Source organism: Loxodonta africana, chromosome 7 (assembly GCF_030014295.1).
Source record: "Loxodonta africana isolate mLoxAfr1 chromosome 7, mLoxAfr1.hap2, whole genome shotgun sequence".
NCBI lineage: Eukaryota > Metazoa > Chordata > Mammalia > Proboscidea > Elephantidae > Loxodonta > Loxodonta africana.
In genome coordinates, this window is record NC_087348.1 from 94,783,704 (window position 1) to 94,804,620 (window position 20,917).

General features: G+C 38.5%; 1 protein-coding gene across 1 annotated transcript in view; it reads right to left on the minus strand.

Annotated features, from left to right (window-relative positions):
- Nucleotides 1–1,929: 1,929 nt before the first annotated feature.
- Nucleotides 1,930–20,917, minus strand: part of LOC100660903 (glycerophosphodiester phosphodiesterase domain-containing protein 4-like) — an 81,523-nt gene continuing 62,535 nt past the window's right edge. The window contains exons 12-13 of the mRNA XM_064288734.1: nt 6,984–7,131; nt 1,930–2,119 (exon numbers count right to left, since the gene is read on the minus strand). Coding sequence (XP_064144804.1) covers nt 2,033–2,119; nt 6,984–7,131 — 235 coding nt within the window. The 3' untranslated portion in view covers nt 1,930–2,032. The remainder of the gene's footprint in view (nt 2,120–6,983; nt 7,132–20,917) is intronic.

The window sequence follows — 20,917 nt, forward strand, 5'->3', positions numbered from 1 at the left end:
ACTTCAGTCCTACAGCTGCCAGGAACTAAATTCTGCCAGTAATCATTAAGCTTGAAAGAGGACCCTGAGCCTCAGATGAGACTGCAGCCCTAGACGACACCTTGATTTTAGTCTGGTGATACCCTAAGCAGAGGACCAGGCTAACTCATGCCTGGACTACTGACTCAGAGAAACTGCGAAATAATCTATTTTGTGTTGTTTCAAGCTACTAGGTTTGTGGCAATTTGTTCCCCAGCAATAAAAAATACACACAAAAATAGAATCTATCCAAAACGAAGCACAGAAACAGAATAGGATTAAAAGAAAAACAAATGGAGTTTCAGTAACCTTGGGGCAATATCAAACTGTCTAACATTCATGTAACTGGAATCCCTAAGGGGGCGGGGCAGGAAAATATTTGAAGAAATAAAGGCTGAAATTTTCTCCAAATTTGCTGAAAACTGTAATGATCTAAGAAGTTCAACAAACTCAAGCAGGATAAAAACACACACACACACTCTCTCTCATAAACACACACACAGCCCAATATAAACTATAATCAAATTATTGAAAATCAGTAATAAAGGGAATAATCGCTATGAACAGAGGGATGAAGAAAAGAACACTGAAGACTTCATAAGAAACTATGTAAGAAAGAAGACAAAGGACCGATTCCTTTAACGTGCTGAAAACACACCCTCACAGGTGAGGGGCAATGAACGCCTTCTGGCGGCAGAAGTGGCGGCAGCAGGTGCAGCGGTACATGCTCATCCTGGACGTGGCCGTGGCGCAAGATGTGGCACTGTGTGTTTAGTGTTCAGGGCTCTCTTCTCCTCAGCCTGAATGGGGCTGGGCTGTGGTGCTGGCTGAGGTCCTGGCTTCTGCCAAGTCGTCCTTGTTCTTTCCCTGGTTCTAAACCTGGTTCTGCACCTTCTAGGTGTGTCTCTTGGAGGTGCCCAAATAGCTCTTCAATAGATTCTCTTTCTGTGTGGGTGAGGCAAAATTGGTTCCTGTAGCATGCAACTAAGAACACTTAAAAACGGGAAAAATTCTTTGTTTTCTACTCTTATTATTTTCTTACACTATTTGAATATATAGGGGCTTGGGGGTCAGGTTAACTTGTACTTTTTCTAAGGGAGCCAGTGGGTAGAGGTGGAGAAATAGGAGTGGGCTACACTTTACCTTTGTGAATGTTGGCTCTTATGTACATTTTATCTCTCTGTTCACCTTTCCACCTGGAAAAAAAGCAGATCATTCATGAACCTCACAGGCTTCTCTGAAAAAAGGCAATAACTCAAGGCAGTGGCCTGGAAGGAAAACTACGAAGCCAAATTCTCATTTAAGCAGAGGGTTTGTGCTCCCCTCCCCCCTTTAAAGGATAAGTGACAAATCAAGAAATGACAAGCCACAATGGGGCCTGAACTAGCACACTCTCCTCAAGCTACTACACGTCTTCAACCAGGATGTTCCCCCTTTCACCTTGAACTTCCAATCCTGTAGGATTTTCCCTGAAATGTCTCTCAAATATAATTTTATTGGACAGATTAAAAGACTGGCCCAGAAGGGGATGGTTATTTTCCCAGATTCACTCAACAACTAAAGGGTAAAGCCAGCGCTAAAACCCAGGCTTCCCAGTTGATGAACTTGCTCTTTGCACAGCACCTCACTATATTCTGTTTCCTGTAACGTGAGAATATGGAGGCACTTGTCCTGGCCAACCTTCAACTCCTGCCCTCTCCCAGAAGCTACATAGTGAACCCGTGGTAGTGTGCACTGGCTAAGCTTCGCTGAGAGTCTTCATCGTCAAAATATTTTCTAATGTTGGGGAAAAAGTAGGGGAGTGAGGAGCAGCGGGAAGCATGAGAAAAAATGAGAAGAAACAAGAAATTCAGACTATAAGCACCATCTTCCTGAGAATTTTCCCAAGTGAGATTACAAAAAGAATATAACTCTTCCCCCTCCCCCCTTAACTTCTATCTTTTTCTAACTTCTGTAAGAACCATTTATCATTTTATTTTGGGAAGCAAATCATTTAAAATATATAAATATATACTTACCAGTGAAAATAAAATATGGCAAAAATTAAAACTGCAGAAATACCATCTATGAGAAGCCATATGAACATATAGTACCTTGGTGTCTGTAAAACATGAAACGAGTAACAATTAAAGGACTTTGCAGTTGGAAGGGATTTCAGATCATGTGGGCCAAGTCCCTCGCTCTGCTACAAGAGCTAGAAGAGGGACAGAAGGGGGGATAGACCAGGTGGAGGAACACTGACTGACATGGTGGTCTCAAATACACAGAGTACCTGCTGCTATCCTAGGAACTACCCTTTACACATGCAGGGAGCCCTACAAGGGACAAAATAATTTATACCCTTCATCTCCCTTGACCCTCAAGACAGAGGTCTGAGAAAGTCACTTGACAGTAATTCTTCCTATTATACAGATTTGAAGCTGGGTCCAGAAAAGTCCCATACCAAGTCTGTTCCGGACCAGGACTACAGCCCGGCTTCTTATCCTCTAGTCCTCTGTGTTTTCACGGCAGGTGTTCCCAAACGTGGCTGTACAAATCCACCTGGGCAGCTTTTAGTAATACAGGTTCCTGGGTCTCACTACAGACGTAAGGAATCAGAATCTCTGCACTTTTAGCAAGCTTCCCAGATGATGCTGAAGCAACTAGTTTGTGAACCAGCATTTGGGAACCATTGTTCTAAATTATCCTGCTTTAAATAAATATGTTGAAATTACAATACCCCCTTACCTTACATGCCCCTTCTCCATGCTCCTTGCCTGAATCACCCAATTCCTACAGTCCTATCTCTTGGGTCCTCCTATGTGAGTTTCACAATTCCCTAGTTTGATCCTCCCTTCCCAGCTCCAATGTTCCCCCTACTCCAATTTCACTTGATACCACTGTGGCTGGCACATTTTATTATTTCTCAGGTCATTCTCAACCCTGTCTCAAGGTCTTTCCTTGCACTGAATAATAATAACACTAAGGATCGTGATAGTAATGATAACAACAAACATTTAATGAGTATTTATTAGGAGCCAGGTAGGTGTTCTAAGAACTTTGAAGGTATTTTCATGTCCTCGCAACAGCCCCATGAGGCAGGTATAGTGGAAGCTCTTAATGAAAAGCCTCTTCTAAACCAAGGCCCTTAATTCCCTCTGGGAAACATATTGACCGACGTCTTGCCCTACTGACTGCTCCAGGACGCTCAGCGGGTGAACAGTATGTTCACCAAGAATCAGTTGCCCTTGTCTCCAAATGGCTTAGTTGGGTCAGTACTACTTGTTACTGTAATTCTGCAATGTAATTAAATACTGCTTAAATCTACAAAATTGGAGTGAAAAAAAGTATGTCATTGTCAAGAAAATTAAGTCAATGCTTTGAAACATTCAGTGAAGACAGGACAGGTCACTATAAAAAATAAACTGCAATTGAATTAGGTGAGGGTAGAATACTGTAAGAGACTGGAGTAGGGGAATTATAAAAAAGTAGATGAATTCCTCCTTCAGATTTGTTTTCTCCCAATGACTTTCTTATTTCACTTTAAAGAAACAGAAATTAGAAATCACAGCTGGTTCGTTGGGTGTTAAAAGAACCAAGAGAACACAGAATTCAATCAGCTGAAGTATCCTCAAAGAAAAGACCTTGGCCCTATATCAAAAGTTGAGTAAATGAATATTTTAAATTAAATTAAAATGTGTAAGGCATGTGTGTGGTAGACTATTTACAAAAACAACCACACTACTCCTCCCAAGCCTCTCTGCAGGCTTCTTTGCCATGTGGCTTTGCTGCTCCTCACCATCCTGATGTGAAGTCTGTTTCTCCCTCACCTTGAATCTGGACTTGGCCATGTGATGTTCTTTGGCCAATCAGGCATTAGGAAACAACACTGGGAGAACCTGGAAAAGTGCCTGGGCATTGAGGCTTGGCCTCCCTTGAGGCTGGGAACCCTTCTGCCACTAGGTGAACACATCCAGGCTAGCCTCCGTGATGGTTTATGACCACATGGAGAGAGACCCAGTCATCCCAGCTGTCCCAACCATCCCGGTAAGGCCCCAGACATAGGAGTGAGTCCATCCTAGACCATCTAGCCAGCCATATTGGCTCAGACCAGAGGAACTACTCAGCTGTGATACAGAATTATGAGAAATAATGCCTTTCGTCTTAAGCTGCTAAGTTTTGAGGTATTTTTTTTAAAAGCAGTAAAAGCTACCTAATAGCATGTATATCTTTTTTTTTTTTTTAATCAATCCCTGCTTCAACTAACTTTTTCAATTAACTGACCAATGATCACAGTCCAATTGTGTTGGATCAAAGTACTTCTACTGGAATATTATTATCTCCAATTTACAAAACAACACACTGAGGCATGGACAGGTTAATTAAGATTTTCAAGTTTACTGGAGCCAAGATTTGAATCTGCACAATCTGACTCCAGAGCGTGAGATGCTGGCCCCACCTCCCCGAAGCAGTGACACACAGCAGGAGCCTGGAACTGTATATTGGGCCCTTTAAACAAGCCTCGGCCAGGTGTGGAGGGAAGATTTTCCACCTATATCTTTTGATATTTTGAATTTTGAAACACATGAATTTATTACCAATTCAAACATTAAAAAGAAAAAAAAAGGCTTTCAGCAACAGTGGTAGCACTTAAGTAAATGTGTAGCCTCCCAAGGGGACAACTTTGAATGAGACATTACTGATTTGGGGGGATAGGGTTATGGAGGAATGTATTGCTTTCAGAATTATGCATTTTTGTAATGACTGAATTTTATGTAATAAACAAGCTTATATTTATAACCTATTAAAAAGAACAAAAATGTTAGAAAAATATATAGAAATTCTACAGAACATTAAAAAAGCCCTGACCACAGACCCTGCCTACTGGAGTTGGGCTGAACACACATTTTTGCCTCCAGTCCCTATTTCCCACCTTGACTGGTCTCTGTCCTGGGCTCACACCCACAACTCACAGTTTACTCAGTACTCAAAACAACAGCGCTATAACTCATAATATTTCATTTAATCCTGACACAGAAAACCTGAAAGGTGGATTTTCTTTAAGTGGGACTTTTTCTTGCTGTTTCAAGTAAGGCTCCACAGGTCAGGACAGAACAGGGGTCTAAGGACCCCATGTTCCAAAGTGAGGAGCTAGGTCCTCTCCACAGGCCTCTGCTGAATTCCCATGGAGGATTTCTTAGAGTTGTCTACGTGTTGTGTTCCCCACCCCACCCGTGGTGATAGGGGCAGGTTGCTTTCCTCTCACCTCAGGCCAACTAAGAGGGGCTTCAAGGAGACTGCTTGGAGATCCGCTGGCCTGTGTTTCCTAGAATTTCAGCTTGAAATAGCTGGGCAAAAAGGGAGAGATGCCTGTACTTTCTTGACTTGGAGGTTGGGGCTGTGATTAAAGGAGTGATGTGACTCCCGTAAAGGGGGTTTACCAAAAAAAGGAAACAAAAAACCCATTGCCGTCGAGTCGATTCCAACTCATAGCAACCTTACAGGACCAAGTGGAACGGCCCCATAGAGTTTCCAAGGAGTGACTGGTGGATTCGAACCGCTGATCTCTTAGTTAGCAGCCATAGCTCTTAACACACCACCAAACAGAGTTTGGGGGCAGTAAACTGCAGAATCCTGGAGGGCTGAGAGGGAAGTTATATGGGGGCAGGTGGGTGAGGAAGCTTTTCCTGGCCCAACAAACCTGTCATCCAAGGTTCCCTGCAGGTCATCTCCAGGAACCCATGGAAACCACCAGAGAGAGGAGAGCTCAGAGATTTGACATCTGCCATCACAGGGCCTTAAATGCAGTATGGGCCCTGTGAGACAGTGCTCTGAACCCTTCTCCCTAATCCCTTCTCTCCCCGGTCCTGACCCTTGATAGGTTAGAAATGGGGATTAGGGAGGGCAGAAGTAGGGAGACGGAAACCAGAGAGACCTCTGCCCACTTCAGCGTTCTCTGCCAAAAGCTTTACGTCACTACAGTTTGGAGTTTGGGTTATTACTCTAGAACAGGCACTTAAATTCTGAGATGAGGCTTCTTTGTAACTAAAAGTAAACTTCAAAAAAGTGTCTAAGAGTGGCTAGAAAAGCTATGGGACCTAAGCGATATTTCATTCAGGGGAGGGAAAAGCCTAGCTCACAAAGCAGGTTTTAAAAGTCATTGAGGAAAATTTAAACTGTTTTCTGCTTGTATGCTATTGTACCCCAACCTGCTCAATCTACTCTACCCAAACAAGATAAAAGGACTCTGTAGCAGTTAACTGGTTAGCTGGGGCTCCTTCCACTGACACTAACTGATGGGATTTGGCTGGTATTACAACCCAGGTCCTTCAGGTCCCCAAGCCTCTGGCAATGAGCAGTAGTAGGGTCAGAAGGGAAAACCAAGCTAGGCAACTGGACACTGGCTCCCTTCTTCAGAAGTGTTTTGTTCAGGGTACACAGTTTTTATACCAATGAAACCCAGTAGAAACCCAAAAATAGACCCACACAAATATGCCCAATTGATTTTTGACAGAGGTGCAAAAGCAACTTGTGATGGTTAGTTTTCACTTTTGTTCATACACTTGGTTTTCTCCTCATACTCCATGCCATTATTCATTGTTGCCACGCCTTTAGGAAAGTAACAAAGCTCTGGAGTCAGACCTCATTCTGAATCCCACATCATGAGACCTCGCAGAAGGATCTTAGACTCTAGGAGCTTCAATTTCCTCATGGGAATGATAACAGTAGCTAACTTAGAGGGTTAAATATCCAAAAGCATATTTTAGAAGTAATTCAATAAATGGCAATACTAATTAATCTCTCCCTGCAAATCACAGAAGGATCTAGGTGAGAGAAGGGATAATGGTATATCTCCAATATCAAAGAAATCTCTACTCTTAAATAGCTCCCTAGTGGACTGTACAGTGGGTAATGTAGGGTGAGGTGGGAGGACATAGATCCCTATGGTACCAGGCTTGGAAGAACAATATGGGCAACCAGCTCACCATGAAGAAGTGAGGGTGATCAATCTCACTCAGGAGCTTAATGTTGTCTGTGGTGACTGAATGAATTCTGGAGCACCAGGCCAGTGAGAAGAGCCAAGGCTTATTGACGACATATAAGTTGATGGTGATGTTAGCGGCTTTATAATCTCTGAAATAAAAAGAGAACCCACAGGGTATTTAGATCTAGTCTCGCTCTCATCATCTACAAAAGGAAAAGCCACCATGTTATTGAAAGGCTGTTGTCTGAATCACCAGGAGCAGTGGGTCCTGGGATGACTTATGATGGAATATGACAGAATAGGCTCACATTGCAATGGGATAAAGGACTGAATTCAGTGCCTCTGCTCCCTTAGCAGCGTAGTGTGCTGGTAAACTGGATCTCCTAAGGAAAAGGGAAAAAAGAGAGGGGCAGGGGGAGGAGGGGGAGAAGGAGAAAGGAATTCCTTATTTGTAGCATTTGCAAATTTCCATGGTGTAAATACTCCTACATTGGCCAATTTCAGCTACCACTGGTAAAACCACTTTGCAAAATTCCTGAATATTTAATCACTGGAAAACAGTTTCCTGGTTTATTAAAAAGGTAAACATAGAGTTGGCATACTCAAAAGAATTTAAAACAGGTATTTAAATCCCACTCCTGGCAATACAAATTTGGAGCCCTGGTGGTACAGTGATTATGAGTTCGGCTGCCAACCAAAAGTTTGGCACTTTGAATCCACCAGCCACTCCTTCGAAACCCTATGGGGCAGTTCTACCCTGTCCTATAAGGTCGCTATGAGTCTGAATTGACTCCACGGCAATGGGTTCGGTTTGGATTTATCCAAACAAAAACCATTTAAAATAGTCAAAAGGTGGAAACAACACACATGTCCATCAATCAATGGATGAATGGATAAAGAATTGTAGTATATCCATACAATGGATGGAGGGATATATTCAGTCATACTGCCACATGGTACAATGTGCATGAACCTCAAAACACATTATGCTAAGTGAAAGAAGGCAGACACAAAAGACCACATATTGTGTGATTCCATTTATATGAATTACCCAGAATATGTAAATCCATAGAAACAAAGAGCAGATTTGTGGCTGCCAAGCTTTAGGGTGCTAGGAGAATGGGGACTGACTGCTTAATGAGTACAAGGTTTCTGTTTGGGATGATGACCAATGAAAACGCCAAAGCTTGGGTCAGGCACACCTTAGTTCTTAAAGTGACATCTGTGCTCTTTAACACTTTAAACAGGTCTTTTGCAGCAGATTTGGCCAATGCAATGTATCGCTTGATTTCTTGACTACTGCTTCTACGGGCATTGATTATGGATCAAAGTGAAATGAAATCCTTTTCATTTTCTCCATTTATGATAATGTTGTTTATTGGGCCAGTTGTGAGGATTTTTGTTTTCTTTCTGTTGAGGTATAATCCATACTGAAGGCTGTAGCCTTTGATCTTCATCAGTAAGTGCTTCAGGTAATCTTCACTTTCAGCAAGCAAGGTTGTGTCATCTGCATAACACAGGTTGTTAATGAGTCTTCCTCCAATCCCGATGCCCCATTCTTCTTCATATAGCCCAGCTTCTCAGATTATTTGCTCAGCATACAGATTGAATAAGTATGATGAAAGGATACAACCCTGACACACACCTCTCATGACTTTAAACCACACAGTATTCCCTTGTTCTGTTCAAAAGACTGCCTCTTGGTCTACGTACAGGTTCCTCATGAGAATTAATACATTTAGTATATGTTACTAAAATAAATTTAGTAAGGTTGTAAAACAAATTTAATATGCAAAAATAAAATTTATTTGTATATGCTAACAATGAACAAATGGAAAAAGAAATCAAAAACAGTATCATTCACAATAGCATTCAAGATATAAAGTACCTAGAGATAAATTCAATAACTATAAACTTGAGGACATTAGGCTAAGTGAAATACACAAAAGGACAAATACTGTTTGATTCCACTTATACAAGGTACCTAGAAGAGGCAAACTCATAGAGACAGAAAATAGAATAGAGGTTACCAAGGGCTGAGGAGAGGAGAAAAAGGGGAGTTGTTGTTTAATGGGTATATAATTTCTATATGGGATGATGAAAAGATCTGGAAATAGATAGAAGTGATGGTAACACAACATTATGAATGTATGTAACACCACTGAATTGTATAGTCAAAACCTTAAAACAGTAAATTTTATGTTACCACAATAAAAAAGAAAGAAAAAAGAAACAGACCTACACAGATATGGCCAAATTGTTTTTGACAAAGGTGTATACGCAATTCAATGGAGAAAGTATAGTCTCTTCAGCAAATAGTGTTGAAACAACTGGATATCTATACCCAAGAAAATGAACCTTGACCTAAACTTTCCCCTAGATAAAACTGAGTGAAAATAGATCATACATAAATGTAAAATGTAAAGGTATAATACTTTTAAAATAAAACATAGGAGAAAATCCTTGTGACCTTGGATTAGGCAAAGAGTTCTTAAATATGATACTAAAACCATGATCCACAAAAGGAAAAAACTGATAAATTGCATTTCATAAATTAAAAAAACATTTCCTCTGCCAAAAACACCAGTGAGAGAATGTAAAGACAAGCTACAGAAAGGGAGAAAATATTTTCAAATCACATACTGAGCAACGAAGTTGTATCCAGCATATATAAAGAACTCTCAAAACCCAAAGGTGAGAAAACAAACAACCTAATTTTAAAAATAATGGACACCCATTCTTCATAAAAACTCTCAATAAAATAGGAATAGAAGGGAAATTTCTCAACATAATAATGGGCATCTATATAAAACCAAGAGCCAACATCATTCTCAATGGAGATACGCTGAAAGCATTCTCCCTGAGAATGGGAACCAGACAAAGGTGCCCTTTATCACCACTATTTAATATTGTGCTGGAAGTCCTAGCTAGAGCAGTAAGGAAAGAAAAAGAAATAAAGGGCACCTAAATTGAAAAGGAAGAAGTAAAATTATCCCTTTTCACAGCTGGTATGATCCTATACACAGAGAACCCCAAAGAGTCCACAAGAAAACCACTGGAACTAATAGAAAGATTCAGAAGAATAGCAGGATACAAGACCAACATACAAAAATGAGGTGGATTCCTATACACCAACAAAGTGTACTTTGAAGAGGAAATCAGGAAAATAATACCATTTACAATAGCCCCTAAAAAGATAAAATACTTAGGAACAAATCTAACCAGAGACATAAAAGACCAATACAAAGAAAACTACAAAACACTACTGCAAGAAACCAAAACAGAACTACATAAATGAACAAAGATACCATGCTCATGGATAGGAAGACTCAACATTGTGAAAATGTCAATCTTACCCAAAGCAATCTTCAGATATAATGGAAGCCCAATCAGATACCAACAGCGTTCTTTAATGAGATGGAAAAGCTAATCACCAATTTCACATGGGAAGGAAACAGGCCCCAGATAAGCAAAGCATTACTGAAGAAAAAGAACAAAGTAGGAGGCCTCGCACTATCTACTATACAGCCACAGTAGTCAAAACAGCCTGGAACTGGTACAAAGACACATAGACCAATGGAACAGAGTCGAGAACCCAGGCGTAAATCCACCCACCTTTGGTCAGCTAATTTTTGACAAAGAACCAAAGTCCATTAAATGGGGAAAAGGCAGTCTTTTTAACAAACGGTGCTGGCAAAACTGGATGTCCTTCTGTAAAAAAAAATGAAACAGGACCCATACCTCACATCATACACAAAAACTAACTCAAAATGGATCAAAGACCTACACAAAAAACCTAAAATGATAAAGATCATGGAAGAGAAAACAGGGTCAGTGCTAAGGGTCCTACGTGGCATACATATAATAAAAACCATAACTAATGATACACAAACACCCAAAGAGAAACTAGATAACTGGGAGCTCATAAAAACTAACCACTTATGCTCATTAAAAGACTTCACCAAGAGAGTAAGAAGAAAACCTACAGAGTGGGAAAAAAAACAATTGGCTACGACATACCTGACAAGGGTATAATCTTTAAAATCTATACAATGCTTCAACATCTTAACAACAAAAAGACAAATAATCCAATTAAAAAATGGACAAAGGATATGAACAGACACTTCACTAAAGAAGACACTCGGGCAGCTAACAGACAAATGAGAAAATGCTCATGGTCATTAGCCATTAGAGAAACACAAATCAAAACTATAATGAGATACCAGTTCATTCCAGCATTACTAGCACTAATCAAAAAAACAGAAAATAACAAATGTTGGAGAAGTTGCAGGGAGATTGGAACACTTATGCACTGCAGGAGGGAATGTAAAATGGTACAACCGCTATAGAATACGATATGACGCCTCCTTAAAAAGCTAGAAATAGAAATACCATTTGATCCAGCAATCCTACTCCTAGGAATATATCCTACAGAAGTAAGAGCCATCACATGAATACATGCATGCACACCCATGTTCACTGCAGTATTATTCACAAGAGCAAAAAAGATGGAAACACTCTGAGTGTCCTTCAACAGAGACAAGAAGGCAGGAAGGGGCAGGGAACCTGGATGAATGGACAAGGGGAAGCCAGGGTGTAAAGGGAAAGCGGGAGCATGCTGACACATTGAGGGGATTCCAACCAATGTAACACAACAATTTGTGTATAAACTTTTGAATGAGAAATAACTTGCACTGTAAACTTTCACCTAAAACACAGTAAAATTAAAAAGAGAAAAAATGGTAAAGGGGGGGAAGATGATAACTTCAACAGACACTTAACCAAAGAGGATATAGAATGGCAAATAAGCACATTAAAAGATATTTAACATCATTAGCCATTACGTAAATGCGAATTAAAACCACTGTAAGATACCATTACACATCTACTAGAATGGAAAAAACAAAACAAAGAAAAGCAAAACAAAAATATTCGACACTACCAAGAGCTGTGGAAGATGCAGAGCAGCCAGCATACATTGCTGGTGTCCAGCCCCTCTGGAAAACACTTTGGCAGTTCCTCAAAATGTTAAGCATGTTAAGGATGTTGACAGCAAGTGGAACTCTCATACTTTGCTGGTGGGAATAAGAAATGGTACAACCACTTTGAAAATCAGTTTGGTAGTTTCTTAAAAAGTTAAACATATACTTAACCATATCATGCAGTCCTTCCACTCCCAGGTACCTACCCTAGAGAAATGAAAACTTACATGCGCACAAAACCTTTACATGAACGTTCTTACCAGCTTTATTTGCAATAACTCCAAACTAAGAACAAGCCAAATGTCTATAAACAAGTGAATATATAGACAAATTGTGTTGTATCCATACAATGAAATACTACTTGGTAATAAAAAGGAATTAACTATTCATACATGGAAAATATGAATAAATCTCAAAATAATTATTCTAAGTGAAAGAAGCCAGACCCTCCTCTAAAATAAAAAAAAAAAAAACAAGAGTACATACTGTGTGGTTTCATTACAGAAACTTCTATATAATGCAAAGAAATCTACAGAGAGGCAAAGAAAGCAGATGCTGATTTGTCTGGGGACAGGGCTGGGGAAAGAACAGGGCAGTAGGAGGGAGTGCAAAGGAGTGATGGACATGTCCATTATTTTGACTCAGGTGATGGTTCCAGGAGGGTATACATATGGCAGAATTTTTTTAACGTGTAAACTTTTTAATGTGTAAACTTCAAATCAGTGCAGCTTATTGTATGTCAATTTTACCTCAATAAAGCTATAAATAAAACTGTTAGGCTAAAACATTCTCCACAAAATTTGAATTTGTAAAATTGGGCCTGAGAAAATTAGACATGATGAAAATATGATACAAATGAAAACTCACAATGATAAAAGTTATAATTCATAAAACGCCACAAGGATAAAAAACTGATTAGTCAATTCTTTATTACAAAATTTGCAGGGGAAATAATCCTATTAAAATAACTTCTGTAAGTTAAAAACAGAAAAAAAATTGAGATAAGATCACTGCAGTTTCTCAGAAGATAGGCCTGGCAATCTGCTTCTGAAAAGGTCATAGTTCTGGAAACCCCTGTACACATGGGATTGCCATGAGTCGGAATCGACTCGACAGCAACTAACAACTGTAGTTTATAGAAAATCGATTGAGAAATTAAATAGATATCTCTTTGGAAAATAGTTTCTCAATGTTCATATAACTCTGATTAAAATAATATGTCTAAAACATTCTCAGAGTCAAAATGGCAAGGTTAAAATATCTTGTTAACAGTGGCCTGATGGACTAGAAAGAGAATATTGATCACTGAAAATGTGATCGTAATCAGGTCATCAACATTACACAATTATTTAATGTATAACTGTTTCATTTGTTATAATTTAGAGATACTTACTGGGAATGATTTTGAATAAAGTCCTATTCATGAATTTATTGCAATCAGCTTTGTATTACAGCTACGTGGGAAAAAGACTTATTCTCCCTACTAGAGTACATACTGTCCTTAAGGAAAAGAAGGATGCCTTGCTAATGTTGACCTTTTGTATAAAATTTCTATGATGCATTTACATATTACTACTCAGCAAACATTTGTTGAGCTAAATGAAGCTGCTTAACTTTATACGAGAACTCCGGATATGATCCCTGTTAAACCTGAGGGAAGTTGGGACTATGGCTATATAACGATGGCCAAGGGAATACCTGTAAAGGCACAGTGGTAAAAGAACTTGGACTCTGGCATCTGTCAGGCCTATGTTTAAAGCCCAGGTGCACAACTGACCAACTGTCAGTGATGAATTACCTAACCGCTCTGAGCTTTAGTTTCCTCATTTAAAAAATGGGATAATAATGCCCACTACATACTACATAGGAGCCCTGGTGGCATAGTGGTTAAGAGCTTGCTGTTAATTAAAAGGTCAGCAGTTTGAATCCAAAAGCCACTCCTTGGAAATCCTATGGAGCAGTTCTATTCTGTCCTATAGGGTTGCTATGAGTTGGAATTGACTCGATGGCAATGGGTTTTTGGTTTCTTACATAGTTTGTATGGATGGAGATGATAAAAGCAGCAGCTAACATTTATTGTGCTTTTGCATTTGTCCAGCATTCTGCTCTGTGCATTACAAGAATTACCTCCCTCTTTCAGCCATTCCTTCCAGTAGGTACCATTGTCATCCTTAACTTACAAATGAGAAAACTGATGATCAGAAACTTCCCAAAGTCACACAGGAAACGATGGGTAGGGCAGGATTTGAAACAGAATCTGTGTTCTACTAACCACAGAACTTTACACATAATAAAGGCTCGATAAATGGAAGCTTTTATAATTATTTTTCAACTACTAGATCAATCTAAGTTATGATTAGGAGGGAAGAACATAACTTTAGAGTCATTTTCTATTTGAAAAAAGTAAAAGTAAATAGAAATGCTGTCAACATAGAGGGGTAACCATGTAAGAAAAATCTTCTGGTTGAGAAATAGACAGTAAAGCACACATAATTTTCCAATGCTAAAAGACAAAAAAGGCATTATATGAGTAACCTCCCATGGCCAGAGAGACAGAAAATGCAGACACAGAGGTATATCCAACAGCCTGCTTCATGGCTTGGAATGCAGAAAAATGTCTATGGGAATTTTTATAAAGCCTAGCAAGACCTTGTGATTTAGGCTGGGCTCTCTAGAGAGGCAAAACCAGTGAAGTATATAAATATCTGTATAAAAAAAAAAAATAGAGAGATTTATATAAAGGAAATGGCTCACGTGGTTGTAGAGGCCAGGAAGTCCCAAATCTGTGGGTCACGCTGGAGGCTTCCCCTGATTCACATAGCTGCAGGGGCTGGCGACCCAAGATCAACAAGTCAGACAGCAGGGCTCTGGCTCACAGGCTACGAAGACGAATGAATCCCGTGATCAGCAGGCAAGATGGCGGATAAGCTGCTAGCTCAAGTCCCAAGAACTGGAGGTCAGACAAACAGGAGCCAGCTGCAGGATCCAGTGTGAGTAAAAGCCCAAAAGCCTTGTCAGAAAGTCCACGTATATTCAGTGCAGGCCACACGCCCAAGGAAACTCCGCTTCAACTGAATGGCCACTCACAGCAGATCCCATCATGGAAGTGATCACGTATCAAATCCATCATGGAAGTGATTGTATCATCATACAGCTGCCAAACTACATTATACCTGCCAAACCACTGAGAATCATGCCACAGCCAAATTGATACACAACCTTAATGATCACACCTTGAATATATATATTTCTCTCCAAGGAAGACCCTGTCTCTGGAACATTCACAATTACCTGAAAAATTTATCCTTAAATCTAAGAGGAAGGATATGAAATAAAAAGTTACCTTTTTATTCCTAGGTGCTTTTAATCAGGGACAGATCACCCAATAACAAGGTAGGCATCTGCTTAGAGCATCAAAAAAAACAGGGGCACCAGTTGTCCAAAGCAAAGACCCATAGATGCCAAGCAGACAGGACACAAGGAAAAGTGAGCACTGCAGTGGAAGGAAACCAGCAAGGCACTAAATAAAACTGATACCAGCTCCAGTGTGTGAGAACGTGCCAGCTGGAAATAAAAGTTAATCCAGGGTCACGAGGACACCCACATGAAAGGTTGTTTAAGCTATGAAGCCCCTACCACTTCAAAACCTTTGTTGACGTCTGTGTCCTACAGTCCCCTCCTTATCTCAGCAGGTCTCCTGAGTTAATACTATTTCTTTCTAATAAACAAGAGGTGGGGGAGGTCTGTTGAATCTAACTGTTGCTACGTTCACCCAATATGCAACTGTATCCAACATGAGCAATTACTGGGCAACGACATTTTATAAGTAATATATACATAAACCAAACCCGTTGCCGTTGAATCAATTCCGACTCATAGCGACCCTATAGGACAGAGTAGAACTGCCTCATAGAGTTTCCAAGGAGTGCCTGGTGGATTTGAACTGCTGACCTTTTGGTTAGCAGCCATAGCACTTAACCACTACACCACCAGGGTTTCCATTAATATGTATATAATTAATATTAAGATAACAGATCTCTGATCCATTTTGAGAGAACATTCACATCTGCTGATACAGCAACTCCAGCCAGAAGGGCCAGCAATGCTCTTTGCCATGATATAAACACAAGGGTACGCTCTTGCACACATCCTGGTAAACAACCAATGGGAACTACAGTCCAAGGTGACATACAGAAGTGAGGGAACTCGAATTCAATCAAGTTACTTTTAAATGCTGTATAGCATTTATGTACAGAGTTATGTCCTAAGTTTTGTACACAATAATATTTATAACTTTAAAATATATTTGGCATACATGTATATGTAATCTAGCACATTTAATATAATATTAACATGGGTAATAATTTAATACATTACTAATATAGCAAAATCCAAAAATTACTGGAAATCTTAATATTTATCTAACACAAAAATGTTTAATTTTGTATCAGGTAAGTTTTGTTCTTATTCTCTGTTGTGAGAGACACAGTGCTTGATATTACTCTATGTATGCTAATCAATGAGGTACTAGGCACATTAAGAGGACACAAAATTGAATATATATTTATTATGCAAAATACACTTCTGTTTTCAACGAGTGTGCCTCTAGATTCATCTTCTAAGAAAGGAACACAGGGAGTTCATCAGAACATTATATTTATATTTTATCAGAATATTTACATATCTCCATGTAAGAGAAGTGAACATTTCCTGAAGGAAATAAATGAATAGATAATAAAAATTATATAAATGTATTTTCCATTTCCCTTCAGACTGACTTTCTTTTAAGAAATTAATAGATATTGTTATAACTCACAAAACAAACTTGCTTATTGAGAAGTGCTATTATTACATCAATTATGTACATAACTCCAAATATGGGCATTGAACAATCCCACAAATAAATAAAACGTCCCGTGCAAAGCAAACCAAAACGTGTCTTCAGGCTGAACATACCCTTTATTGGTACACTCTTTGCGATCGCTAGTGCCCCCACTGGGTATTGACAGTAGTCTAATAACTGTGAAGACACAGCACCAAAGGACAGAACGTGAGTGTGCAGGCTTTTAAGTACTATTTCAAGACAAAAACACTCATGGAGATCTGCAAGGGGCCTCCAACAAACATCACAGGACAAGCGAATGAAATTATTTCTGACTGCCTTATACTATTTCTTTTGACTGTTTAAGATCTGAAGAACAAAATGACATGTTCCAAATCAATTTTTTTTTTACTTAATAATTCTAAAATATAAATTTTTGTGTTACCATCCAACTTTTAATGTAAATTTTATTTTATAAATTTTATTTATTCAAAATTATTTGCTATGGTAGAACCAAATTTAAAAAGTGATATAATTTTTCATCCCTAAAATGAAACAGCAATAACTAAGTGAAGTGCAAAAATGAAAGCTGCAGAAGATAAAAGGATTCGTGAATTCTAAAGACAATTACAAAATTAACCTCCTTTTTAAAACGTAATGAATTAGAAGAGCCTTTTTCCATTGTATCTCAAATAGCTTTAGTAGTACCCCTAGTGCTGAAATTACTAATAGCAATACAAATATAACAGAATTTATTCCTAATTCTGTACCTATTCCTCGGTGTACTAAGAAAAAATTAATAGTGGTGTAGCAAGTGAAACTATTTTAGAATCTGAAATTGTCACATCAACAGAAATACAAATCCTGTTTTCTGAAATAATTTTCCTCCTAATGATGTAAATTACTGAATCAAAACAGGGCCAAGAGATTGTCAGCATCACGGTGGACCATTTGAAAATTCGTGTTGAAAATTTCTGGATAGTAAATAAGCAAGGTTCTGTAGCCGGAATATATTTCTACAGTGCAAAGCTAATGGTGAAAATTATGAGAGGGAGTGGCTACTGTATTCTCCATCAGTCAGCTCTGTACGTTGTTTTGTTTTCAAACTATTCACTTCTAAATCATTTAATTCTCGATTTGCTACGGATGTATTTAGCAATTGGCGCAACGTGAATATGTTTGATAAACATGAAAACAGTTCAATTCACAGAGATTGTATGTTCTCACACTTAATCTGAAGACATGGTTTTGGCTTAATTTATGAGCTGAAAACACAATGAAGAATGTTAGTACTGGAAAGAAATTTTGCAACGCATTGTTGCTGTCATTATAATAATCACTAAATGTGGACTATCTTTTCAATGAGGAGATGAAGTGTTTAAGTCCCCACAAAGTGGAAATTTTGGGGGTTTACTTGAACTCATTGTCCACTGTGATCCATTTTTAGCAGGTCACATCTCAAAATATGGTAACACAGGAAAGGGCAACCCATTGTATATGTCTACAACAATGTGTGAGGAATTAATCAATGTAATAAGTGATAAAGTTTGATCAACTATTTTCAATGAAATTAGTATAGCTTGCTATTTCAGTTTGTCTGTAGATTGCATCCTGATCTTTCTCATACAGATCACTTGGGTATTGTTTTAAGATACGTATCTCCAACAGATGGAAAACCTGTCAAGCGATTTGTAACATTTACTAGCATAAACTCATACCGATAAAGAAACTGCAAATCAAGTATTTCACTATTTATGTGAAGTTTGAAAATTAGATTTTTCTACGTGCAGAAGCCAGTCCTATGACAATGCTGCCAATATGTCAAGGCATTATAAAGGCATGAAACAGAGAATTTTAGAACATAATGCATGTGCCATTTTCATACCATGTGCTGCACATTCACTGAAACTTGTAGGACGTAATGAAGTAGATTGTTGTCTGGAAGCAGTTGATTTTTTTCCCGCTGATCAGTTACTCTACACATATTTTGCCACCTTAATGGAGCCCTGCTGGTGCAGTGGTTAAGAGCCTGGCTGCTAACCAAAAGGTTGGCAGTTTGAATCCACCAGCCACTCCTTGGAAACCCTATGGGGCAGTTCTACTCTGCCCTATAGGATCGCTAGGAGTCAGAATTGACTCAACAGCAATGGGTACTCATGGTATGTTCTTAAAACATATTTAGGCAATGATTGAGTATTAAAATGCCTTTCTAACACACAACGGGAAGCACGTGCTGTAACAACAACTGCAATCCTGAAACCCTAATCTTAGATTCTAGATGCCTCAGGAAATATTGCTGAAGAGAAGACACAAAAAGGAGATACCAAAAGAGAAGCTGAAAAATTTGCCAACAAGATGCAAGCACGAGAGTATGTATTTATGCTGGTTATGTGGAATAATATATTGCAGAGTTTTCATCAGATTAAGTCAAACTCGCCATGATTCAAAAGTAAATTTGAAGACATGCTCAGATCTCTACCAGTCATTAATAGGTATTTACATAATTTAAGAGAAGATTTTGAAAAATTTGAGAACACAACAAAACAAGTACTACCAAATACTGATTATCAAGCAATTCAGCATCACAGAAGCATTAGAAAGAAACAAGTAAATGACAGAAGTACTCCAGAAATACTGAGTCCCAGAGATCAATTTCATGTAAGCACACACTACACCGTCATTGACACATTTGAATCTTGCATGAAAAGAAGGGCAAAAGTATATGCAGTTCTTTCACATAGATTTTCCTTCTTAAAGAATGTGGATATACATAATGAAGAATGCATAAAGGCATCCAAGAAATTAGTGCAGGCTTATCCCAATGACTTAAATACAAAGCTTTATGGAGAAGTGTGACAATTTTGTTCTTAAATGAGACCTAAGTTTAGAGATTAGGTAAAGACAAATTTTACTCATGTAGGCATGTATGATTCCATAATAGAAGATAAAATACAATGCATATTTACCAATGTTGAAATTACATTGTGCATATTTTAACTTTAATGAACACAAACCGCACAACACAAAACTCATTTTCATCCTTCAAGAGACTCAAAAACTCTCAGCATACAACAATGATTCAAGAAAGACTCAATTCATTACCCTTATTACGTAGCGAAGTAGATATTTTTCAGCAGTTTAATTCTGATGAAATCGTTGAAGAATTTGTAAGAGCAAAGAACAGAAAAAATGTTTTAAATTATAACAGAGATGAAAGACCTATCTAAAAATAAAATATAGTCATTTGTTGTAATGTGTTTTCTGATTATTAAGTTTTCTTTTATGACATTTTTCATTTGTAATTATAGAATTTATTATAAAACAAGCATCAAAACTGAAGTATGAGGCCGTTTAAAACAAAATTGGTGAAAGTCAACTTTTCGTTGTGGGAGGTCAACAGAATTTTACATTGATTGTTGAAACAACTAAGTTCACTGACTCATTTTCTTTGTTATAGAATTTCTTTTCATAGAAAATGTGGTATATAGTATCATGGATTGAACTGTGTCCCTCCAAAATATCTGTTAACTTGGCTAGGTCATGATTCTCTTGTATGATTATGTGATTGCCTGCCATTTTATCATCTGATGTGATTTCCCTGTGTGTTGTAAATCCTACCACTGTGATGTAACAAGATGGATTAGCAGCAGTTATATTGATGGGGTCTACAAGATTAGGTAGTGTCTTAAGCCAATCTCTTTGAGATATAAAAGAGAAGCGAGCAGAGAGACATGGGGACCTCATACCACCAAGAAAGGAGTGCCGGGAGCACAACACGTCCTTTGATCCTCAGGTTCCTGCGTTGAGATGCTCCCAGACCAGTGGAAGACTGATCCTCCAGAGGTGACAGAGAGAGAAGGCCTTCCCAAGGAGACAGCACTCTAAATTTGGATTTCTAGCCTAGTGGACTATGAGAGAATAAACTTCTCTTTCTTAAAGTCATCCGCTTGTGGTATTTGTGTTACAGCAGCACTAGATGACTAAGACATATAGTAAAAATATTAGTACCCTGTACCCAATAAAAAATTTATAATCTATTTCATCTCATTCCACTAAAATGGTATACACCACTTTTGCATTCAATCGCTAATATTATAGTCACATTTTAAAAGAAGTTACATCATAGATAGC